Raw genomic sequence first — 26,098 nt, 5'->3', positions numbered from 1 at the left:
AATGAGAATCCTGCGTGGGATACCTAGAGGGGTAGTGCCAGTCAGATGTTTGTACCTGTGGGTATTTGGACCTTTAACAAAGTTAATGTTCACGTTTCGGGAACGACAGAATGGTGGTTCTCTAAGGATTGATTGATTGACTGATGGGTAGAGCAAAGGATTCTACCCTTTCAACTATTTCTCTGCAACGGGAACGAATGACTCTTCAAACGTGTGCTGCACCAATATTTATTTGGTGTTTAAACATGTGCATGGAAAAGAAACAGAAAGTGTAATATGTTTTGTAAAATATTACATGTGATACAACAGATAAAGGTAAAATTTATTTATGAAGTCATATATGAATGGAAGCATTCAGTAAAAAGTGATTGATCGGAATAGAATATCCCTGCAGTGTGTCGTGAAGAGTAGGGGGTACAAAAAAGAGTCACTAAAAAGTTGCAAAAAACTTGAAATAAATGACCCTTATTGTCACACACCTACTTTAGAACTTAAGGAATACTACAAGACTAAATAATTTTGTTTAGACCCAGCCACACTCAGATTCATTGTAAGAATCGAGTTGTGTACCATCAACTTCCACCTCACAAAGTGTCAGGTATTCTGTTCTCCCGGGAATAATGATGTTTATGTAGCGACCTTCCATTCCATTGCATGCAAAGGTTTGTGATGCCCCAGCAGCGATGGATGAGATTACAGCACATCTGAAAACAAATGACAAGAAAAAAGATTAACAAGTAACATAAGACTAATGTAAAACAAAAATTGGATAAATGTCCCTCTCAGATAGTTAAGATGCTGCTCGAAATTGTATGGTGGACGTAACTCTAAATAACAGGGTAGAAGTAGAATTTTTTATAAACATAATTAATGATTGCCACATATATGACTGTTATGACAAAGTTTCAAAGATGAGTAGCTCATTTACCTGGGATTCGCATTGCCATTGTCATTAAGTGAATTTCCAATGCGGATCTCAGCTCCATTGATCCTCTCAGGGCAACAGTCTTGTCTGTTGGTGATAGTCACAGTGTTGATTTTATATGTCTTCAAAAGGTCAAGTCTCCACCATGGATTCAAGTCGTTGTTTGTATGGGCACAGGATCCCTGGTTGTAGTTGCTGGCACGATTCCCATCAATGGCATTTTCGGGTTTGGCATTCCCATACGTTGAAGACTGAGCCACTTGTCCAAGTCTGGCAACATTAGTCTCTGAAAAGTTGCAAATATTAGCAATAATATGATAAGAAGAACTCCAAAACCCATTATGTGTTCATTAAACGTGGAAGACACAAGAAGAATTGGACAAGATTTACCTGAAAGTGTACCATCAACTTCCACCTCACAAAGTGTCAGGTATTCTGTTCTCCCAGGAATAACGATGTTTATGTAGCGACCTTCCATTCCAGTGCATGCAAAGGTTTGTGATGCCCCAGCAGCGATGGATGAGATTACAGCACATCTGAAAACAAATGACAAGAAAAAAGATTAACAAGTAACATAAGACTAATGTAAAACAAAAATTTGTATAAATGTCCCTCTCAGATAGTTAAGATGCTGCTCGAAATTGTATGGTGGACGTAACTCTAAAAAACGAGGTAGAAGTAGCATTTGTTTTATAAACATAATTAATGATTGCCACATATATGACTGTTATGACAAAGTTTCAAAGATGAATAGCTCATTTACCTGGGATTCGCATTGCCATTGTCATTAAGTGAATTTCCAATGCGGATCTCAGCTCCATTGATCCTCTCAGGGCAACAGTCTTGTCTGTTGGTGATAGTCACAGTGTTGATTTTATATGGCTTCAAAAGGTCAAGTCTCCACCATGGATTCAAGTCGTTGTTTGTATGGGCACAGGATCCCTGGTTGTAGTTGCTGGCACGATTCCCATCAATGGCATTTTCGGGTTTGGCATTCCCATACGTTGAAGATTGAGCCACTTGTCCAAGTCTGGCAACATTAGTCTCTGAAAAGTTGCATATATTAGCAATAATATGATAAGAAGAACTCCAAAACCCATTATGTGTTCATTAAACGTGGAACACACAAGAAGAATTGGACAAGATTTACCTGAAAGTGTACCATCAACTTCCACCTCACAAAGTGTCAGGTATTCTGTTCTCCCAGGAATAACGATGTTTATGTAGCGACCTTCCATTCCATTGCATGCAAAGGTTTGTGATGCCCCAGCAGCGATGGATGAGATTACAGCACATCTGAAAACAAATGACAAGAAAAAAGATTAACAAGTAACATAAGACTAATGTAAAACAAAAATTGGATAAATGTCCCTCTCAGATAGTTAAGATGCTGCTCAAAATTGTATGGTGGACGTAACTCTAAAAAAGGAGGTAGAAGTAGAATTTTTTATAAACATAATTAATGATTGCCACATATATGACTGTTATGACAAAGTTTCAAAGATGAGTAGCTCATTTACCTGGGATTCGCATTGCCATTGTCATTAAGTGAATTTCCAATGCGGATCTCAGCTCCATTGATCCTCTCAGGGCAACAGTCTTGTCTGTTGGTGATAGTTACAGTGTTGATTTTATATGTCTTCAAAAGGTCAAGTCTCCACCATGGATTCAAGTCATTGTTTGTATGGGCACAGGATCCCTGGTTGTAGTTGCTGGCACGATTCCCATCAATGGCATTTTCGGGTTTGGCATTCCCATACGTTGAAGATTGAGCCACTTGTCCAAGTCTGGCAACATTAGTCTCTGAAAAGTTGCAAATATTATCAATAATATGATAAGAAGAACTCCAAAACCCATTATGTATTCATTAAACGTGGAACACACAAGATGAATTGGACAAGATTTACCTGAAAGTGTACCATCAACTTCCACCTCACAAAGTGTCAGGTATTCTGTTCTCCCAGGAATAACGATGTTTATGTAGCGACCTTCCATTCCATTGCATGCAAAGGTTTGTGATGCCCCAGCAGCGATAGATGAGATTACAGCACATCTGAAAACAAATGACAAGAAAAAAGATTAACAAGTAACATAAGACTAATGTAAAACAAAAATTTGTATAAATGTCCCTCTCAGATAGTTAAGATGCTGCTCGAAATTGTATGGTGGACGTAACTCTAAATAACGGGGTAGAAGTAGAATTTTTTATAAACATAATTAATGATTGCCACATATATGACTGTTATGACAAAGTTTCAAAGATGAATAGCTCATTTACCTGGGATTCGCATTGCCATTGTCATTAAGTGAATTTCCAATGCGGATCTCAGCTCCATTGATCCTCTCAGGGCAACAGTCTTGTCTGTTGGTGATAGTCACAGTGTTGATTTTATATGGCTTCAAAAGGTCAAGTCTCCACCATGGATTCAAGTCGTTGTTTGTATGGGCACAGGATCCCTGGTTGTAGTTGCTGGCACGATTCCCATCAATGGCATTTTCGGGTTTGGCATTCCCATACGTTGAAGATTGAGCCACTTGTCCAAGTCTGGCAACATTAGTCTCTGAAAAGTTGCATATATTAGCAATAATATGATAAGAAGAACTCCAAAACCCATTATGTGTTCATTAAACGTGGAACACACAAGAAGAATTGGACAAGATTTACCTGAAAGTGTACCATCAACTTCCACCTCACAAAGTGTCAGGTATTCTGTTCTCCCAGGAATAACGATGTTTATGTAGCGACCTTCCATTCCATTGCATGCAAAGGTTTGTGATGCCCCAGCAGCGATGGATGAGATTACAGCACATCTGAAAACAAATGACAAGAAAAAAGATTAACAAGTAACATAAGACTAATGTAAAACAAAAATTGGATAAATGTCCCTATCATATAGTTAAGATGCTGCTCGAAATTGTATGGTGGACGTAACTCTAAAAAAGGAGGTAGAAGTAGAATTTTTTATAAACATAATTAATGATTGCCACATATATGACTGTTATGACAAAGTTTCAAAGATGAGTAGCTCATTTACCTGGGATTCGCATTGCCATTGTCATTAAGTGAGTTTCCAATGCGGATCTCAGCTCCATTGATCCTCTCAGGGCAACAGTCTTGTCTGTTGGTGAGAGTTACAGTGTTGATTTTATATGTCTTCAAAAGGTCAAGTCTCCACCATGGATTCAAGTCATTGTTTGTATGGGCACAGGATCCCTGGTTGTAGTTGCTGGCACGATTCCCATCAATGGCATTTTCGGGTTTGGCATTCCCATACGTTGAAGATTGAGCCACTTGTCCAAGTCTGGCAACATTAGTCTCTGAAAAGTTGCAAATATTAGCAATAATATGATAAGAAGAACTCCAAAACCCATTATGTATTCATTAAACGTGGAACACACAAGATGAATTGGACAAGATTTACCTGAAAGTGTACCATCAACTTCCACCTCACAAAGTGTCAGGTATTCTGTTCTCCCAGGAATAACGATGTTTATGTAGCGACCTTCCATTCCATTGCATGCAAAGGTTTGTGATGCCCCAGCAGCGATAGATGAGATTACAGCACATCTGAAAACAAATGACAAGAAAAAAGATTAACAAGTAACATAAGACTAATGTAAAACAAAAATTTGTATAAATGTCCCTCTCAGATAGTTAAGATGCTGCTCGAAATTGTATGGTGGACTTAACACTAAATAATGATGCAGAAGTAGCATTTGTTTTATAAACATAATTAATGATTGCCACATATATGACTGTTATGACAAAGTTTCAAAGATGAATAGCTCATTTACCTGGGATTCGCATTGCCATTGTCATTGAGTGAATTTCCAATGCGGATCTCAGCTCCATTGATCCTCTCAGGGCAACAGTCTTGTCTGTTGGTGATAGTCACAGTGTTGATTTTATATGTTTTCAAAAGGTCAAGTCTCCACCATGGATTCAAGTCGTTGTTTGTATGGGCACAGGATCCCTGGTTGTAGTTGCTGGCACGATTCCCATCAATGGCATTTTCGGGTTTGGCATTCCCATACGTTGAAGACTGACTCACTTGTCCAAGTCTGGCAACATTAGTCTCTGAAAAGTTGCAAATATTAGCAATAATATGATAAGAAGAACTTCAAAACCCATTATGTGTTCATTAAACGTGGAACACACGAGAAGAATTGGACAAGATTTACCTGAAAGTGTACCATCAACTTCCACCTCACAAAGTGTCAGGTATTCTGTTCTCCCAGGAATAACGATGTTTATGTAGCGACCTTCCATTCCATTGCATGCAAAGGTTTGTGATGCCCCAGCAGCGATGGATGAGATTACAGCACATCTGAAAACAAATGACCAGAAAAAAGATTAACAAGTAACATAAGACTAATGTAAAACAAAAATTTGTATAAATGTCCCTCTCAGATAGTTACGATGCTGCTCGAAATTGTATTGTGGACTTAACTCTAAAAAACGGTGTAGAAGTAGCATTTGTTTTATAAACATTATTAATGATTGCCACATATATGACTGTTATGACAAAGTTTCAAAGATAAATAGCTCATTTACCTGGGATTCGCATTGCCATTGTCATTAAGTGAATTTCCAATGCGGATCTCAGCTCCATTGATCCTCTCAGGGCAACAGTCTTGTCTGTTGGTGATAGTCACAGTGTTGATTTTATATGTCTTCAAAAGGTCAAGTCTCCACCATGGATTCAAGTCGTTGTTTGTATGGGCACAGGATCCCTGGTTGTAGTTGCTGGCACGATTCCCATCAATGGCATTTTCGGGTTTGGCATTCCCATACGTTGAAGACTGAGCCACTTGTCCAATTCTGGCAACATTTTGACCTTAATATTTAAAAGATAGAAAGATGCACAGAATTACCAAATGTAATTACCAGTGGTGTAAGTAATTTCACTAAAATATCTACAGTCAGCTTCTTTAATTGAATTTTTCTTATAATCTTTTTGAAAACACTTTTTCACTGATCTAATTAAAATATATAATTAAATGTGAATTCTTCAAATCAGTTATTTACTTAATATCTTTTCGTTTGTTAAATTAACCAAGTCCTAGAATTGTAATGAATTCACGTTTACTTATTATATTTCTTAGATACATTTTTTAATCTCACCCAAATTTCCACTCAGCTTTCCTAGAATAGACAACAAGACAAATATTCCAGCCGTAGTCAACATCCTATAGACAAAAGAAAACATTATTTCAGATAAAGTTTATCATATTTAATCTGGAGTAGAGGATTTTACAATTTTTGTTAATGGTTTGCAATTTGCAATTCCTTCTAGAGTAATTTTTTAAATACAATTGTCAATTTTTAAATTATAACAGTAATTAAGACTTGATAAGGTAGAATATTTCCAAAAATATATTAGTTTGACAGTTGAAGGTTATTAATGATATTACTGTCACGTTTAAGTTAAGTACTTTTTTGGTTTTTTTCCTTTGGTTTTTTGTTTTCTTTTTTTTTTCTTTTTTTTCTTTTTTCTGGTAATATATATATATATCTATATAGATATATTTTACAAAATACATGGAAAAGCATCCTATTCTACCAAGGAATTACCTTCAGTTGTAGTTAGGAGTCTCATAGGAGGTTCAATCTGCATTTTCACAAACTGAGCCATTATTATATATTCTTACAGTGATCATGTGATCATGTGACATCATGTTCAAATAATAAATGTTATTTTTGTAACTTTGCTTAGTTTCATATACACCCTTGTCAAATACCAGGTGACTCCCTTTTTCATAACAGTGCTGTGCATACAACAGAACTTTTTGTCACGGACCCAACCAGACAACCTCACTTACTGTATTTCTCTATTCTGAAAACATCATGGGATGTCATGTAATAATTCAGAATTTCCTAGTTGTTGCCAGAGGCGGAGCCAGACATTTGAAACACCCGGGGCTTAGCCCTAAATGGTGGTATGCATGTGGGATTTTTTTTTTTTTTTTTTTTGGGGGGGGGTAGAAATGACTGAAAGATTAATTGGCTCTGTTTTGAGTTTTGTTCAAGAAAGAATGACTTCATATAGGGAAAAATATATATCACATGTGCAGGACACCTAAAAGTAGTTTTTTAATTAAGGAGCAAGGCAGAACAAGGTCAGGGCTGTATCAAGACACGAGGACTAAACCCCAATTCAACCAGACCCAGAACTGATCCAGAATTAAAACAGGACTACAACAGTTCAAAATCAGGACTACTTAGGACTTAACCAAGACGGAATCAGAACTAGATGATAGTAGCACTAAAAATCATCATAGACCTGCACTACACTTATTTTTTAATTCTACCAAAGTCCACTATTTAGATTGAGAAAAGTTTATATAATTATTTAGCCTTGTTGTGCAAAAAAGCCTGCATAACTTAATAAATGTAGAATTTGAAAAATAGCAAACCTAAAAAGAAACACTAGGTACGAGATACATGAGTACCTATGATACGGTGATACTTTTGGTAAACAACCATTTGACTAACATGTGTGTCTCACCTGCTCTTGTTCCATCTCTGTTCTGTCCTCATTCTCCTCTCTCTCTCTGTTCCTTTCTCTCCCTCTTAGTGCTGACAATCATCAAATATACAGTTGAAACCAGATATTTACAAACTCTTCAGATCAAAACACAAACACTTTTTTAATTGTAACATCAAATCAGACTAAATGTTTATTTTTTTAGATTGATAAATATAAAAAACATATTTGTTAACTTTAAGAGTAAAGAGATAAATTGTCTGTATTTCTTAATTGTAAATGGCACCAAATTGTATTCAAAACTGAGCCACACTTATGGAGCTCCACAATTATTTTCCTGGTGTTTTGGTTGACATCTCTTGATTTTCCCATTTCAAAGAAACAGGCTCTGTGTTTTGCCTTATATGCATCCACAGCTGTGCCACCAATTTACTCACATGGACTCTACTAACCTATCAGAAGCTTCTTCAGCTCAGAATGGAATACTCTGGAGTTTTCTTATTAATTAACAATAAACTTAATGTACATGTACTCCTAAATTTGATCAAAGTGATAAAAATACACAGCTCTGTCTCTCTTTATTCTGACATTTAACTAATTCAAAAGATATTTCAATATTTATTTATCCAAAACAAAACAAGTTTACTCTAAATTGATGTTTAACAGTAAAAAAAATGTTCTTGTGTTTTCCATAAAGTGTATGTAAATATCTGGTTTAAACTGTGAATATACTGCTGTGTATTGAAGTTCCTCTTGTTTTGCATAGAAATATACTGAACAAAGCATAATATATAAAATACTACCAGAGTTTTTTCTTTGAAAGAAGCCCCTTATGTCCATTCTTGTATATCAGTACATTACTGAAACCGATTTATTTAGCTGTGGAGGGTAACAACTAGAAGTGGGAATCGCCATACATCCCACGATACGATATTATCACAATACTTAACGCACGATACGATATTATTAAAATTTTTTAAAATATTTTGCGATATTCGAATTCTGTACATAAAGGTAAACTTTATCAATATTCATTTTATCTAATATCAAAGTCTCACACTCAGTCTTTCTCTCATTTCAGTCAGTTTTAATGTTGACAAACTGAACGGTTTGTATTACAGTCTAGTCCAACTTAACTGAATGCAACCATCTGGTACAATTATAGCTATTCTGAACTATGCAATTTTTGAAAACTATGCAGCCCCTTCAGCAACTGAAGAATTTGAAAGTAAATTAAAACAAAATATAATTTTACATTAAATAAAAAAGTTTTAAACTTAATTAAAATAAAAAAAAATGTCTTAAATTAAAATAAGTAAACTGTCATGTTTATTGCTCCCAAAAAAAGTTAATCTTTTGCTCAGAAAAAGGATCAACATGCTCTGAAGTCAGAGCATCTTCCATTCCACAAAAACTTTTTTTTGTAACAAAATATCGATTTCTGCTGTCCCTGTATCGATACATTATTAGAAAACAAAATATCATGATACTACACAGTATCGATTTTTTCCCACACCCCTAGTAACAACTGAAAATATGAAATAAACAAACATGTACGCTAAGACTCTCTAAAAAAACAGCATTGTTGTTCTTCAGCTTTTCATTTCGCCATTTGTTGATTCACTTGAAGAGCAAGTAGCCTAACGTAATAATGGGTCAAGTGATCAGTTTGATATCTTTTGTGATACACCTTCATATTTACATTATTTGTACAGTATGAATGATTTGCTTTGGTACCTGGTCAAACTTCAGTTCTCCTCTGTCTGCCTGGCTCCGTTTCTCCAACAGCGCACTCGTAGTCAGCAACTGCCCCACCCCACTTAGTGCCTGAGTTCAGATCATACCATTATTAGGGGGGATTTACGCACAGTCGTAAATTCCCACAGTGTGCACTATGTGCTTCGAATATTGTGTGTAGTTTTTTGTTTTATACAGTTGTCAGCCAGGCATCTAACTATGAAAAAATTACCCCGGGCTTCTGAGAAAACAACCCGGGCTTAAGCCCAGTAAGCCACCCTCCTGCTCCGCCACTGGTTGTTGCCATAACTATTTGCCTAGTTATAAACTAGTTTAAAATATATTGATTAAATGTTTTGAACACTTACACAATTTAAGGAGTAGATTTAAGGGGAAAAAATCCCAACAAGAATAAAATTTGTGCAAAACTGATTTTTGTCTCGTTTTTAATTTTCTTGTTCTTTACCAGTACTACAGTGTTTTTTAAGGTCTGTCTTTAACACACTTTATTGCTATTCCTATACCAGGATACCGGACAATGTATGCATTGTGGATGACGTCAGTGCTGAGGAGGATGTGTGGAAGTGCTTCAAAAAGGTGAATGCATGCAAAGCTACTAGTCTGGATGTGAATCCCGGCTGTGTCCTCAAGTCATGCTTGAGGTCGAGCTGGTTGGAGTGTTTCCACACATCTTCAACCTTTCCCTCTCTCTGTCTGTAGTCCCAGCCTGCTTCAAAACAGCCATCATCGTCCCTGTACCCAAATCCTCCACCATCTCATCACTGAATGACTGCCGACCAGTAGCCCTGACCCCCTTCGTGAGCAATACTTTGAGAGGCTGGTCAGGGACTTCATCTGCTCTGGACTACCCAACTCACTGGACCCTCTAAAATTTGAATACCACCCCAACAGGTCCACTGATGATGCCATAGCCCTGACACTACATACTGCCCTCTCGCACATGGAGAAAAGGATGCTGTTTGTAGATTACAGCTCAGCATTCAATACCATCGTTCCCTCGAAGCTGGACAGACAACTGCAGAACCTAGGATTGAGCAGCTCTCTCTGCAGCTGTCTGACAGATGCCACACACATACTGGTGCTCCACAGGGGTGTGCACTGAGCCCTCTCCTATACTCACTCTACACCTACGACTGCACGGCCACTAGCAACTCCAACACCATTGTGAAGTTGGCGGATGACACAACAGTGGAGGGTCTTATCACCAAAGGTGATGAGACAGCCTACAGGGAGGAGGTCAGCGCCCTGACACAGTGGTGCCTGGAGAACCATTTCACCCTCAAAGTCACACAGACAAAGGAGTTGATAGTGGACTTCCAGAGTTGTAGAGAAGCACACACCCCCATCACCATCAACGGCGTTGCTGTGGAGAGAGTGAGCAGCTTCCATTTCCTAGGTGTACATCTGGCAGAGGATCTCACATGGTCTGTTCACATGAACAAAACAGTGAAGAATGCGCAGCAGCACCTCTTCTTTCTCAGGAGACTGAAGAGATTTGGCATGAGCCCCCGCATCCTCAGGACCTTCAACCGCAAAGCTCTTCAGAGAGTGGTGCGGTGTTCTGAACGGATAATTGGAGGTGAGCTTAGCCCCCTCCAGGATGTCTACAAGAACTGGTGCCTGAGGAAAGTGGGGAAGATCACGGACCGGACACTTCATAGACACCTTACCTTCACTTACTGCAACTTTGACCTTTTCAGCCTCAGTCTTGCCTAACTTTATGTTATTGCTGTCACATTTAAGTTGTACTGCTTTTTTTGCTTTTTGTTGTTGTTGTTGTTTTGTTTTGGGGGTTTTGTTGGGGGGAGGGGGTTAAAAATATATATCCAGTATAAAATACGTGGAAAGATGGAAACATATTCTCCCACGGACTTACCTTAAAGCATAGATATGTGTCTCAAAGTAGGTTTGATCTGCATTTTCATATACTCAGCCATTGTTATATATGCTTACTGTGATCATGTTCAAATAATAAATGTTGTTCTTGTAACTTTGCTTAGTTTCATACAAACCCATGTCAAATACCAGTTGTCTGCCTCCCTTGAAGGTGACTGTCACTCCACATACATGTTGTTTGTAACCCACATACAATGAGGGTACCACTTTAAGGACTGATATGAGGAGAGATGGACAGCCTGCCCAACCAATCGAAATGCACAGGTCCCAGTATGCTTTGACCAATGGCAGAGCAGCCTGCCGCTGTATGTCCCACCCATGTGCTCTGTGTTCGCTGCTATGTGTGGAGGTAGTTGCATGCTGGCAGGAGAAAAGAGAGACTGAAGCTTTTGAGCAGGAAAAAGTATTAGATATAAGTTGCAACCAAGTTCGCTGGTTATCAGCTACCTTTCATGTTAAAAGAAGCCACAGTGAGTAAACAGGCGAATGCTGCAGTTTTCTGGCGATTTTAGAAAGTACCGTGTGGAGCTAAACTGTTAGCCTTCATTAGCTCTAGTTGTTATCAACTGCCTGAAAGTTCATCTCAATCTGCTTCCAGACACTTGAAGCGCAACTTATGTTTATTTTCCTTCACGTCGTATTGCAGTTATTAAAGAGAAAAACAACATGTCCTGTTACGTTATTTAGAGCCCCGCATACCATTGTATTCGGCCGTGATGCACTGAGATCGGTGAGCACATATTGTATGTCTCAGTTAAGTCTGTTTTGCATTTTATTGTTGAGAAACTGAATTTATCTGAATTGTTTGATTAATAACTGTCGTATATGCACTGACTTTACTTGGTTTAATGCATAGTTTGTGTAAGAGAGATGTTTTATTTTTGCAAATTTGAGTATTTTAATTGCAAATTGATGTTGAATGTGATTTCAACAAAATCCTAAATTGTGAATTATAGCTTGAACAGCATAATTAATATTTGAATTGCTCTTCTGACCCTGTCTGTTGACAGGTCAGGGTTTGAAATAGATGGCGAGCCTTCCCACCTGGACGTAGAGAGACTGAGATCCACTTCTTTTCCACTTGATGATCTGCTGCACCTTGCTGTGTGGTAGGACTGTATCACTCTGTTGTGGAAGTTTTCCATTTAAATAAAGCCTGCAGACAAGCGGTGAGTGGTAGCTAACATTCTTTAATCCAAACACACAAAGAACAGAACACCAAGCTTGTGGAGAGCCTGCATGACCGCAGAGCAGGGTCAGCAGAGTCTCACTGAGCCTAGCATGGCTGTCAGTTAAATACCTTCTTCAGGAACAAAAGGCAGTACACAGCTGTTTCACACCTTAAGGTTCACACTAGGGCTGGGCGATATGACCCAAAATTCATATCTCGATATTTTTTAGCTGGATGGCGATATAAGATATATATCTCGATTTTCTTTTTTTTTTTTTAAGCCATAAGTTAAGAACAAAAAGAGAGTTCTTAGTCACGCTGTGTCCCAGATGTCACACGGGCACTTTTATTTACATACAGCGTAGATGTACATGAAGAAATTACTCAAAAATAAATTATCAGCATTTATTAAATAATCATGGTCCATAAATAAAAGAAAACAATGTTGTTTTTGTGCATAACAAAAAGTTCACAATTGTGCAGTCAAAATGTAAACTAATAGACGCTGAGCATAATAACAAAGAGACAGATTTCACAGCTGCACCACGTCTCTGAACAGGTGCCATTTGTGGTCCTTATACACACACAGTACGTATCACTCCGCGAGGCTCCTCCTCGGTAGCCGTAATCCTCCGACAATCCATCAAGCGGTGCAGCTCCGTAGCTTAGCAAAGTCATATTAAAACATTTTTTGACAGATTGCTGAGCGCTGTGTACCACATAAAATCGGTTCGCGGTCAGTAAGCACAACCAGAATTCATACATAAGGCGCACTGTCGATTTTTGAAAAAATGAAAGGATTTTAGGCCGTGCCCCTCCGGGCTGCATGTCGTTAGCGCGGTTAGCTCGCTAGCGCGGTTTGCTCGCTAACACGTTGACGCCATCCAGCCCCACGCACGGTAACTCGCTAACGGAGATTTTCCGCTTTCATCTTGTCATTGCCTGCAGGTGAAGCTATGGGGGAGGGGGAGTTGTGTTCAGTGAAGGAGAGGCGAGGCCGAGTAACGTTGCGTAGAGACAAAAGTGGACGAAAGAGAGGCAAACCTGCGGCTCCACAAGTATAATTATAACGTAACATAGACTATATTGATATAAACGATATTGTCACATCTTATATCTCGTATGAAAATATATCGATATTTTTAAAAAACTCGATATATCGCCCAGCCCTAGTTCACACTCCCTGGCTACTAGGGCTGGGCCATATTATACCGTTCACGGTAATACCGGTATAATGTTAGGCAACGATAGGAAAATGAAATATCGCGATAGAATGGGAGTAAAACGCGCATGCGCAGTGCCTTTGTTTTCATACGCACATGGCCGATTGTTGAGTGAAACAGATGAACCAGAATTGGTTTGTAAAAATGGTGCAACTTCAGTGATGTGGAACTGGTTTGGTGTTTGTCCGTCAGATACACAACAAAGCACATTTTTTTGCAGAACATGCAAGCGGCCGTTGTTATTGTCGTATTTGTCGGACTAAGATGCTCTTAAATCTGGGAGTAATCTGGGTCCTAAACTCCGTATGTTTCAGGTCAAACAACACTGCAGCATCACTTAGAGTTAAAAACTGTCTAAATTCTTTCATCTTTAATAAAACGATCAGCATTGCTGCTTTACCAGGTGTAACTATAAAGTTTAACTTCCAGGCATCCATGAAAACAAAATGTATTACATTTAACGGAGTTAGAAGTTAGCAGGAAGCTAGCGGAAGTTAGCTCGCTAGTTTCGCTAGTTACCTAAGCATGATATAGCATGTTCTGACTGAGAGATTTCTGAAAAAAATCAAACGTACAGCTCTGCTATCACTTCCAACATAAATGAAGACAGGAAACTAAACAGCAGTGACGTTTGTAGGGTTACTGAAATTGGGCTAGCTGGTATATAATGATGTGCTACGTGATCGCTAGCGACACAGCTATGTTAGCATAACATAAACAGTGAAGCTGGAGGACGAACACTAACACTTTTCCACTTATAAAAGTTAACGTGAAGGTTCTTCATGGTTAGAGACAAATGCAATCGCATGGCAGGATACTGTAAACGGACCAAACTTCAGTCAGGAGAACAACTGAGATAATCCATCCACAATACGAGGTTAGTCATTAATATACTGCAACAACATGGGAATAGAGCAGCTGCCAGAGAATTCAACATTAATGAATCAATGGTACAGAAGTGGAGGAAGCAAGAAGAATGAGTTTAATAAAGTTTGATTTATCTGACTGCTTTGTTTCGCTTAATGTGCCTTATAATCCCGTGCACCTTATGGTCCGAAAAATGCGTACTGCACACTGCAGTTTAATGTTGCAAAGCACCTCTTTTTAACTTCAGTGGATATTATACATGGTTATGCTCAGGATATGTCAGCCCATTTCTACTGGAAATGCCTTTTGGTTAAACTTTCAGCAAGGAATTTGCATTTGCACTGTTACATTTTTATAAAGCTTTAATGTACATAAAAACCAGCTTCTTGTTTAAGTGAAAATAAATGGAAGGTTGTCTTTTTGCGCTAGTAATGTTGTGGAGTTGTATTTTGTCTCGCATCAATTATATCGTCGGTTATATCGTTATCGCAAATTTTCAAATATATATCGTGATAAATATTTTTGGCCATATCGCCCTGCTCTACTGGCTACCTCCTTGAAGTCCTTGAAGAGACAAAAGACTCTTCGTGTGGAGTGTCTGCTTCCCCCCAACTTCCTTACTAGACCCCCACCATTTGTCTTGCGGTATGTGTGTCAGACATGTTAAAATCCAGTGGCACCAAGGCATTATACAATAAAATAATAATAAATAATAATAATAATAATAAAATAAGTGTTAATACATAAGTAAAAGAAATTCCTATACACACTCACACTTTCACGCACAGCTGGTTATACATAAGACCACTGACTGACATTCTCTCACCCCTATTTTCTTTCACACCCTGGGAATTTTTTGGACACTACCCCTTGGACATTTTTTATTTGGGACTTTAAATAATGAGCTGTTGTGTAGAACATTCTCCACATGTGAAAAGAGTGTGAGATTTTCATTTGAATGTACATTGGATTTGTGTAACTGTTTCTATAAGAGTTAAGGAGTCATGTTACTAGGGTGCACCCGAACATTGAAACCCGAGCATTGAAACCCGGACATTGAAAACCAAAAGTAACACTTGGCCAAGTCATTGCTTTAGTAGTTTATGTGTTTTACTTTTCTTTTAATTTTTGTAAGCTTCCTTTCTACCATTGTAAAGTGTCTTTAACCTGTGCTTCTCAACCTTATGGTTTATTTCACTAAAGTTGGCTGGTTCTTTTGAGTTACATTCTTGTCTCTGTGTCTCATTTAAACTCACCCGTGTGCTCGTATAGTCGAGCCTATTGGCCCATTGATATATTCTTTTCAACAATTCCCCTTACTGTGTTACATTTGCTATATAAATTAAACAACATTACAAAAAAATAGATATATTATACTGAACATGTTTATTTATTTGCATTGCATGCCTTCACTCTGCTCTCCATCTCGATTAGGCTTAGGTCAGGTGGCCAACATGGCACCTGTGTGTTTGGCACGCCATCTATTGCTCTCTTTTATTTATTTATTTATTTTTTTATTGCTTTTAGTCAATTTTGTGCAACATGTCAGCCCTACATTGTTTTATGATCGCCAGACATTATTGGAAATAGGCTTATCTACCCAAGCTTTAGTTCGGTTTGGAAATGACAACCAAGGCTTTCTGCCTCCCGATTTGGAAGTAACACCACCACACTGGCGTTCCTTACCACTGCCACTGGATGTGCGGAAGCGACGCAGGAGACGGGGTAACCGTGGAGGTCGCCTCGTCAAACTGAGATTCCACGCCACAGCAGCAGCAGACGGGGATCTCAGTAGCGCAACAGCAGCTGCTACAACGAGACTATTTCCAGCGATCCGGAGGTAAAAGACTTTGTTTCATCTGCCTTTCCGGTGCACGGGACTATGTTTACATTGGCTATTAACCCCTCCTCTGACAGTATAAGCATGGTTAGTTCCGAAGAAAGAAGCTCAAAGACTGTTGGTGCATCAGCAGATCACACTTCTCTAGAGGTTGTAAACCCTGAAGGTGGTGCTTTAGTGCCTGTAAGCTACAGCTTTAGCACACTTAAATCTGCGAAGTCAGAGTGCTGTTTCTCATCCGCTCACTCAGGGCAGGGAATTAATCTCTTGCAGTCTGTTCTTTCTAGGCCCGCCTCCCAGGCCCCTTGTGCTCTAGGGATAGCTGTGGCTCAGCACTCCCCTGCACCTGCCTCAGTTCCCCAGGTGAGGGGGGCTGGCGCCCAGCTGTTCCCTGTTCCGGTTTCCGGATTGGCTGAGGCTCTGCTGGTCCCTGCACCCGTATCAGCTCCTCGGGTGGGGACAGCAGCCGCCCAGTCCCTGCCGAAACCTGTGCCAACCCCTGAGGTGAGGCCCGCCAGGACCCAGCCGATCTCTGCACCTGTACCTACTCTTCAGGTGGGAGCGACTGGTGTCCAGCAGGTGCCTGCACCCTTCATCCGCATTGCAGGCTCAGGGGAACCTACACCACCAGCTGTCCTACATCTGCTCCCACAACCATCACTACACTCAGCTGCTCAGGATGCTCCTCAGTCAGTCATTCAGCCTTCTCCCCAGAGCACAGTCCAGCCTTCTCCCCAACCGCCATTACTACCACTCAGTCGCCCTTAGCTCCATCATCCACACTACCACCTGCTTCTCTTCCACCACAACCATCACTACACTCAGCCATTCAGGCTGCTGCTCAGTCAGTCATTCAACCTGTAGTCCTGCCATTAATCATGTCAGCACAGAAACAAGCTTTGAACACAAGATCCATAGAGGCTGTGTAAAGATGCCCCTGAGACAATCCAACACATAACAGCAGAGTGCAAGATATTAGCAGGCAGGGCATACATGGAACGCCATAGTATACAGAAATATCTGTGCTGAGTATGGCCTGGAAATCCCAAGGTCAAAATGGGAGACGCCCCCTAGGGTGGTTAAAATTGACTTCCAGATACAGACGGATAAAATGGTGATGGCTAACCAACCAGATATAGTAGTGAAAGACAAGCAGAGGAAGATGGCAACAGTGATAGATGTAGCAATACTGAATGACAGCAACATCAGGATGAAGGAACACGAGAAGCTGGAGACATACCAAGGGCTCAGAGACAGTGGCGTTTCCAGCGGGGTGGCCTGGGGGGGCACAGGCCACCCCCCCAACCAGACTGGCCACCCCAGGTTAACATAGCTGGACTGGCCATCGGGCATACCGGGCATATGCCCAGTGACTTATTTTTTATTTTTTTTTGTAACGGCATGAACAATGAGAGGTGGTGGATTGGCCAGATGCAGGTCGATGTGTAAAAATAACTCAGTTGTTTGGTGGTGGCTATGGCGGGGCTTCCACAGAGGCCAGCAGGTGGATGAGGGAAGGGGAGGCAGGAGGAGAGCCCCGAGGCAGCCGCCAGTCCGAGTGTCAGGTGAACTGAACTTCAGGTAAGAAGTTATGGCCTGCAGTCTATCTGGGTCAGATATAAACCAAGTTCAGGTGGAGTTTATTTTCGTTGTGCTGACTTTTTACAGTCAGTTACAATAACTCGTACTGCTACTAGCTAGCATGACGGAGTTTCTATACAGCTGGGTGGGTGCTATGATGTTACTGATAGTGAACTTTATTTTATTCATAAGTTTAGTTAGTAGAGTTGCCAACGGCTCCTTAAAAAAGTGGAATGGTCCCTCATTCAGAGAAATTATTATGCGTTTCGTATTGAGCTGAGAAGAGACACAGTTTGTCCCGTACTTTCGCTATAATGAAAAAAAGGCACAAAGCTGGAGTTATTCTGTCGTTACGCTGCACAGCTGCATCTTCTTCTCTCATTCTCTCCCCCTGCCTCTCCTGTTGCTACTTCAATCATGAAACTGATCAATGATCAGCTGATCGGCTTTTCTCTCTTGTTTGTTTATCGCCCACTTTGCGCCAGAAAGAGGAAACCAGCAGATGTCGCGCTAAACAATAGCAGCACGTTTAAGCTTGATCAGCTGTTGTTAGAATTTATTTAATATTAATTTCTAGTATCAGCTGATGTTTGCTGGAGCCACAGCTGTAAAACTGCTGGTCATGATATCCGTTTGGATATGTGGTGAGAGGGAAACATGAAACCAGGAGATGTCCTTACTGAATCATCAGAGCTGAACAGGTGATGGAGAAACAGGTTTACCTTTTAGGTCACATGAATGAGTTGAATGGAAGTTATGAACTGTTTCTGAGAGACGAATAACACCAGCATCCTTTTCTAAGCAGCTGACAGCTGGTAACTGTGTAGGGGCGGGTCTAGGAAAGTTTTGCCAGGGGGCAAAACGTTCCTAGATCCGCCCAGGGGGCCAGGTAGGGCATTAACAGGGAAAGGGGGGGGGCACAAAGAAATACCTGCTCTACCACCTGGCTGTAGTTCAGGTCAGCCACTAATCAGAAGGTCGGTGGTTCGATCCCAGGCTGCCTCCTGCCTGCATGCCAAATATCCTTGGGCAAGATACTAACCCCATGTTTGCCTACTGGTGGTGGTCAGAGGGCCCGGTGGCGCCAGTGTCTGGCAGCCTCGCCTCTGTCAGTGCACCCCAGGGCAGCTGTGGCTACAATGTAGTTTGCCATCACCAGTGTGTGAATGTGTGTGTGAATGACTGAATGTAGTATGAAGCGCTTTGGGGTCCTTGGGGACTAGAAAAGCGCTATACAAATGCAGGCCATTTACCATTTACTTTCTTATTCTCATTTAAAATATCTAGCTTTTATTAAATAATTATCTAAATCTTACAACCAAAGTTTTTATCTGACTTAAAATGTATAGAAATCATACATATACCAACAAGACAGTGTACATCACTGTCACAACAGCGTTTGTTTTCATTCAAAGGCTTTATGGCTTTAATACCTGGTGGGCCGGTCTCTAGTCAAAATGCCCGATTTTCTGTCCCAGTTAATACTGGCAGTGTTACCATGCCAGCTGACTGTATTTCATCATCAGCCAGTGTTGTTCTTTATCAATATTACCAAAGCTTACCATAAGGCAGCATAGAAAGTATTTACTTGCTTTCAGGTTTTATTCAAATGTTAGTCTTTTCAGTTGTTTCCCCACTTTTTTCCTGTTTCAAAATCAAACACCAGTTTGTGAGAAGATTATCTTCTTTTTTTAATAGGCAGATAAAGTTTTACATTGGCATTGGCTAATTTGTCAATTTGTTTGTTAGAGATGTTTGTATTTTAATATTCAAAAATGTTTTTGCCCAAAACATATGTGCACTATATGTCAGTAAAAATACTATGCAAATATTGCTGTCCTTGAATGCTGAGTAAACAGTGACAAAGCACTGATTGTATCTCTTGTACTCTATCAACATAGTATCTAAAAACTTTGCACCGTAGTGGTTAAAATCTCATTCTAATAAGAGTTAAAAGCGCATTCGGTTATTAGGTTTATAGGGTTATTAAATTATGGTTAACGGTTGGTAGAATGTTTTTTAAACATTATCTGCCAATTACATCTGCCACCCTTCTCCAAATCTGTGCCCCTACCTGGCCCCCCCAACAACACGCCACTGCTCAGAGAAGAGCTCAAGAAGATCTGGAGTGTGAAGGTAACAGTGGTCCAAGTGGTAATTGGAGCACTAGGTGCAGTGACTCCCCAACTAGCTGAGTGGCTCCAGCAGATCCCACGAACATCAGGAGCGCAGTCCTACGAACAGCTAAGAAACTTCGCAGGACCCTCAAGCGCCTGGGCCTCTGGTAAAGGACCTGAGCTTGAAGGACAGACCATCTGGCTTTATGTCAGGACTTCTTGTTTGTAGAGGACGAGTCTGAATTTGAGTTCTGAACTAGTCTGCCAGATATCTGGACAATTTACCAATTCACCAACCAAAATCGATTTGAGCATGAATAACTCGATATCGATTCATTAAAATCCTGAATCAATTTGTAAATATAAAATTATTTTCCCCAAAACTCCAGAATCTACAGAATCCAGGTCAAACCTCACAAAATTCCAACAACCACCAAACAGCTAAAACAGTAAATGAGAGCAGGAACACGGATTCTGCACAAAGACATAAACACAAAGTGCGGACCCGGTGACGCATCACAATCAGTGAGATGTTGGCTTTCTCACACGGACACGCTGTTGGGGCTAAAAGCCGACAGCTCACAGATTCTGATGTTTTGCCGGGTCTGCGCTTTGTGTTTACGTCTTTTTTGCACTAGATTCGGAAGCTCCAGGTTTCATCACTCTCCAAACAATATTGACTGAACCAGCAGCAAATGAAGATCCATTTCGGTTCACATAAACATTGTCATGAATTCCCTCTTACTTTTGCTGTTGCTTCCACCACGATAAAATGACACTTCATGTACAGCTCTTTCTCTGTCTCTCTCTGTGTACTCCATCTAAAAATCTGTTTTCTGCATTATTCGCTTGCTTGTTAACCACCAGTCTACCATTGTTTACAGCGCTGTCAGCCGCTGGTTTTTTTTCTTTTCTTTTTTTATTTAACTGACTTCTGACAAGTAAGTCTCAACTAAAATTATGCGAAACTGCAAAATGCTTGGCTGTGTCTCTAATAAAACCTCTATAACTTTGCTCTGCTTCACTTCAGCAGCACCAGGTAATGTTTATATGTTGATTTATGGTTTTCTTCAGTTTTGTTTGAGTGCAGAATATTTTTAAGGTTATCTGATTTAAAAAGCCAGGCCAGTAAAATCTCCTTCATGTTTTTCTGTTTTATCCTCAATTACTTTGACATCTGCTGTGATGCTTACACCTTTGATAAAGTCTCACAAGTGTCAGCTCTCTTTTTATAGATATAAAAATCAGAATTATAAAATAATATTTCTGGCTGTCTGAGGCAAAATTTCCTCGATTCAAATCAAACCAAAACGAATCGAATCATGGATCGAATCGATCCATGTGAATCGGAATCGAATCCATTCTAGAGATCAGTGACGATACCCAGCCCTACTCTTGAGGTTTGTAAAAAGGTGAAATACGTGGGTCACTTTATTACTGATCAAATGAATGATGACGATTAGATATATATATATTTATATAGACAATGTTGTAAGCGCTATATCCCGGAAAATACCACTGCATGTAAGTTCAGCTTCTGTTCAGTGGCTTTGCTTAAAGCAGTGGTTCTCAAACTTTTCTCAATGAGTACCACCTCATAAAATATATGGCTCTTGAAGTACCACCCTCATAACTGACATTAAAGTACAGTAGTATAGGTCTATTTAACTCCACATACAGTTTACAGGAGACAATTTTATTTCTTATATGAATGTTATATATTTCAACTGTCATAAACAGGATGTGACAAATGATGATAATAATAACAAATGTACTGGATTAAAACATCCACGCTTTGTACATTAATGCTTTGTATTTTGTTCTATTTAATCTGAACAAGCACCTAAAAAACAGTCAGTGATCACTGCTGGCCTCTCTTGGTTGAGAACCACTGGCTTAAAACGTATTGCACAGCACTATATACTGCTTCCTTGTGGTCATCTTACAAGCAATGCAGCATCCAGAAGCTGCATGTTGCATATAATGATGCAATGAGAATCCTGCGTGGGATACCTAGAGGGGTAGTGCCAGTCAGATGTTTGTACCTGTGGGTATTTGGACTTTTAACAAAGTTAATGTTCACTTTTAGGGAACGACAGAATGGTGGTTCTCTAAGGATTGATTGATTGACTGATGGGTAGAGCAAAGGATTCTAACCTTTCAACTATGTCTCTGGAACGGAAACGAATGACTCTTCAAACGTGTGCTGCACCAATATTTATTTGGAGTTTAAACATGTGCATGGAAAAGAAACAGAAAGTGTAATATGTTTTGTAAAATATTACATGTGATACAACAGATAAAGGCAAAATTTATTTATGAAGTCATATATGAATGGAAGCATTCAGTAAAAAGTGATTGATCTAACTAAATGACCCTTATTGTCACACACCTACTTTAAAACTTAAGGAATACTACAAGACTAAATTCTTTTGTTTAGACCCAGCTACACTCAGATTCATTGTAAGAATCGAGTTGTGTACCATCAACTTCCACCTCACAAAGTGTCAGGTATTCTGTTCTCCCAGGAATAACGATGTTTATGTAGCGACCTTCCATTCCATTGCATGCAAAGGTTTGTGATGCCCCAGCAGCGATGGATGAGATTACAGCACATCTGAAAACGAATGACAAGAAAAAAGATTAACAAGTAACATAAGATTAATCTAAAGTAAAAGTTTGTATAAATGTCAATTTCAGATAGTTAAGATGCTGCTCAAAATTGTATGGTGGATTTAACTCTAAAAAAGGAGGTAGAAGTAGAACTTTTTATAAACATAATTAATGATTGCCACATATATGACGGTTATGACAAAATTTGAATCAAGTATAAGATAAATAGCTCATTTACCTGGGATTCGCATTGCCATTGTCATTAAGTGAATTTCCAATTCGAATCTCAGCTCCATTGATCCTCTCAGGGCAACAGTCTTGTCTGTTGGTGATAGTCACAGTGTTGATTTTATATGTCTTCAAAAGGTCAAGTCTCCACCATGGATTCAAGTTGTTGTTTGTACAGGCACAGGATCCCTGGTTGTAGTTGCTGGCATGGTTCCCATCAATGGCATTTTCGGGTTTGGCATTCCCATACGTTGAAGACTGACTCACTTGTCCAAGTCTGGCAACATTAGTCTCTGAAAAGTTGCAAATATTAGCATTAATATGATAAGAACAACTCCAAAAACCATTATGTGTTCATTAAACGTGGAACACACGAGAAGAATTGGACAAGATTTACCTGAAAGTGTACCATCAACTTCCACCTCACAAAGTGTCAGGTATTCTGTTCTCCCAGGAATAATGATGTTTATGTAGCGACCTTCCATTCCATTGCATGCAAAGGTTTGTGATGCCCCAGCAGCGATAGATGAGATTACAGCACATCTGAAAACAAATGACAAGGAAACAGATTAACAGGTAACATAAGATTAATCTAAAGTAAAAGTTTGTTTAAATGTCAATTTCATATAATCAAGGTGCTGCTCTTTATTGCCTGATGAACTTAACTCTAAAAAAAACAGAGATAGAAGTAGAAATCTATTACAATTATAATTAATGATTGCCACATATATGACGGTTATGACAAAATTTGAATCACGTATAAGATGAATAGCTCATTTACCTGGGATTCGCATTGCCATTGTCATTAAGTGAATTTCCAATGCGGATCTCAGCTCCATTGATCCTCTCAGGGCAACAGTCTTGTCTGTTGGTGATAGTTACAGTGTTGATTTTATATGTCTTCAAAAGGTCAAGTCTCCACCATGGATTCAAGTTGTTGTTTGTACAGGCACAGGATCCCTGGTTGTAGTTGCTGGCACGATTCCCATCAATGGCATTTTCGGGTTTGGCATTCCCATACGTTGAAGACTGAGCCACTTGTCCAAGTCTGGCAACATTAGTCTCTGAAAAGTTGCAAATATTAGCATTAATATGATAAGAAGTACTCCAAAAACCATTATGTGTTCATTTAACCCAGAACACACGAGAAGAATTGGACAAGATTTACCTGAAAGTGTACCATCAACTTCCACCTCACAAAGTGTCAGGTATTCTGTTCTCCCAGGAATAACGATGTTTATGTAGCGACCTTCCATTCCATTGCATGCAAAGGTTTGTGATGCCCCAGCAGCGATGGATGAGATTACAGCACACCTGAAAACAAATGACAAGGAAACAGATTAACAAGTAACATAAGATTAATCTAAAGTAAAAGTTTGTATAAATGTCAATTTCAGATAATCAAGGTGCTGCTCTTTATTGCCTAATTAACTTAACTCTAGAAAAACAGAAGTAGAAGTAGAAATCTATTACAATTTTAATTAATGATTGCCACATATATGACGGTTATGACAAAATTTGAATCAAGTATAAGATGAATAGCTCATTTACCTGGGATTCGCATTGCCATTGTCATTAAGTGAATTTCCAATGCGGATCTCAGCTCCATTGATCCTCTCAGGGCAACAGTCTTGTCTGTTGGTGATAGTCACAGTGTTGATTTTATATGTTTTCAAAAGGTCAAGTCTCCACCATGGATTCAAGTTGTTGTTTGTACAGGCACAGGATCCCTGGTTGTAGTTGCTGGCACGATTCCCATCAATGGCATTTTCGGGTTTGGCATTCCCATACGTTGAAGATTGAGCCACTTGTCCAAGTCTGGCAACATTTTCACCTTGATATTTAAAAGATAGAAAGATGCACAGAATTACCAAATGTAATTAACAGTGGTGTAAGTCATTTCACCAAAATATCTACAGTCAGCTTCTTTAATTGAATTTTTCTTATAATCTTTTTGAAAACACTTTTTCACTGATCTAATTAAAATATATAATTAAATATGAATTCTTCAAATCAGTTATTTACTTTTACTATCTTTTCGTTTGTTAAATTAACCAAGTCCTAGAATTGTAATGAATTCACGTTTACTTATTATATTTCTTAGATACATTTTTTAATCTCACCCAAATTTCCACTCAGCTTTCCTAGAATAGACAACAAGACAAATATTCCAGCCGTAGTCAACATCCTTTAGAGAAAAGAAAACATTATTTCAGGTAAAGTTTATCATATTTAATCTAGAGTAGAGGATTTGACAGATGTACAATATTTTTTTAATGGTTTGCAATTTGAAATTTCTTTTAGAGTAATTTTTTAAATACAATTGTCAATTTTTAAATTATAACAGTAATTAAGCCTTGATAAGGTAGAATATTTCCAAAAATATATTAGTTTGACAATTGAAGGTTATTAATGATATTACTGTCACGTTTAAGTTAAGTACTTTTTTTGTTTTTTTTCCCTTTGGTTTTTTTTTCTTTTTTCTTTTTTTTTCTTTTTTTTGTTTCTGGTAATATATATCTATATATATCTATATAGATATATTTTACAAAATACATGGAAAAACTCATATCATCCTATTCTACCAAGGAATTACCTTTAGTTGTAGGTAGGAGTCTCATAGTAGGTTCAATCTGCATTTTCACAAACTGAGCCATTATTATATATGTTTACACAGTGATCATGTGACTGACAGTTGTTTAAAGAATGAAAATTTATGTTCAAATAATAAATGTTATTCCTGTAACTTTGCTTAATTTCATATACACCCTTGTCAAATACCAGGTGACTCCCTTTTTCATAACAGTGCTGTGCATACAACAGAACATTTTGTCACGGACCCAACCAGACAACCTCACTTACTGTATTTCTCTATTCTGAAAACATCATGGGATGTCATGTAATAATTCAGAATTTCCTAGTTGTTGCCATAACTATTTGCCTATAAACTAGTTTAAAAGATATTGATTAAATGTTTTGAACACTTACACAATTTTTGGAGAAGATTTAAGGGAAAAAATTCCCAACAAGAATAAAATTTGTGCAAAACTGATTTTTGTCTCGGTTTTTAATTTTCTTGTTCTTTACCAGTACTACATTAAATATATATATAATATAAAATACATGAAAAACTGGAAACATATTCTACCAAGGACTTACCTTAAAGCATAGGTATGTGTCTCAAAGTAGGTTCGATCTGCATTTTCATATACTCACCCATTGTTATATATGCTTACTGTGATCATGACTATGAGTTGTTTAAAGAATGAAAAATCATGTTCAAATAATAAATGTTGTTCTTGTAACTTTGCTTAGTTTCATACAAATCCATGTCAAATACCAGGTGTCTGACTCCCTTGAAGGTGACTGTCACTCCACATACATGTTGTTC

At 38.8% G+C, this 26,098-nt stretch overlaps 1 protein-coding gene across 1 annotated transcript; it reads right to left on the bottom strand.

Annotated features, from left to right (window-relative positions):
- Positions 1 to 214: 214 nt before the first annotated feature.
- Positions 215 to 25,339, bottom strand: LOC146698166 (uncharacterized). The gene is made up of 23 exons (XM_085472762.1): positions 25,304 to 25,339; positions 24,831 to 24,895; positions 24,259 to 24,541; positions 23,876 to 24,021; positions 23,489 to 23,771; positions 23,105 to 23,250; positions 22,718 to 23,000; positions 22,306 to 22,483; positions 6,051 to 6,150; positions 5,481 to 5,763; positions 5,108 to 5,253; positions 4,721 to 5,003; positions 4,348 to 4,493; positions 3,961 to 4,243; positions 3,591 to 3,736; positions 3,204 to 3,486; positions 2,833 to 2,978; positions 2,446 to 2,728; positions 2,076 to 2,221; positions 1,689 to 1,971; positions 1,316 to 1,461; positions 929 to 1,211; positions 215 to 704 (listed from the first exon to the last, which is right to left on the bottom strand). Exons 2-23 carry the CDS (start codon positions 24,892 to 24,894, stop codon positions 524 to 526), a joined length of 4,521 nt encoding a protein of 1,506 aa, XP_085328888.1. The 5' UTR covers position 24,895; positions 25,304 to 25,339; the 3' UTR covers positions 215 to 523.
- Positions 25,340 to 26,098: the final 759 nt, after the last annotated feature.

This window comes from Copadichromis virginalis, linkage group LG11 (assembly GCF_057382275.1).
Source record: "Copadichromis virginalis isolate Kocher_CV1m ecotype Utaka linkage group LG11, C_Virginalis_male_GT1.1, whole genome shotgun sequence".
Taxonomy (NCBI): Eukaryota; Metazoa; Chordata; class Actinopteri; order Cichliformes; family Cichlidae; genus Copadichromis; species Copadichromis virginalis.
The sequence above is the reverse complement of the archived record's forward strand: the minus strand, read 5'-3'. Positions and strand labels throughout refer to the sequence as shown.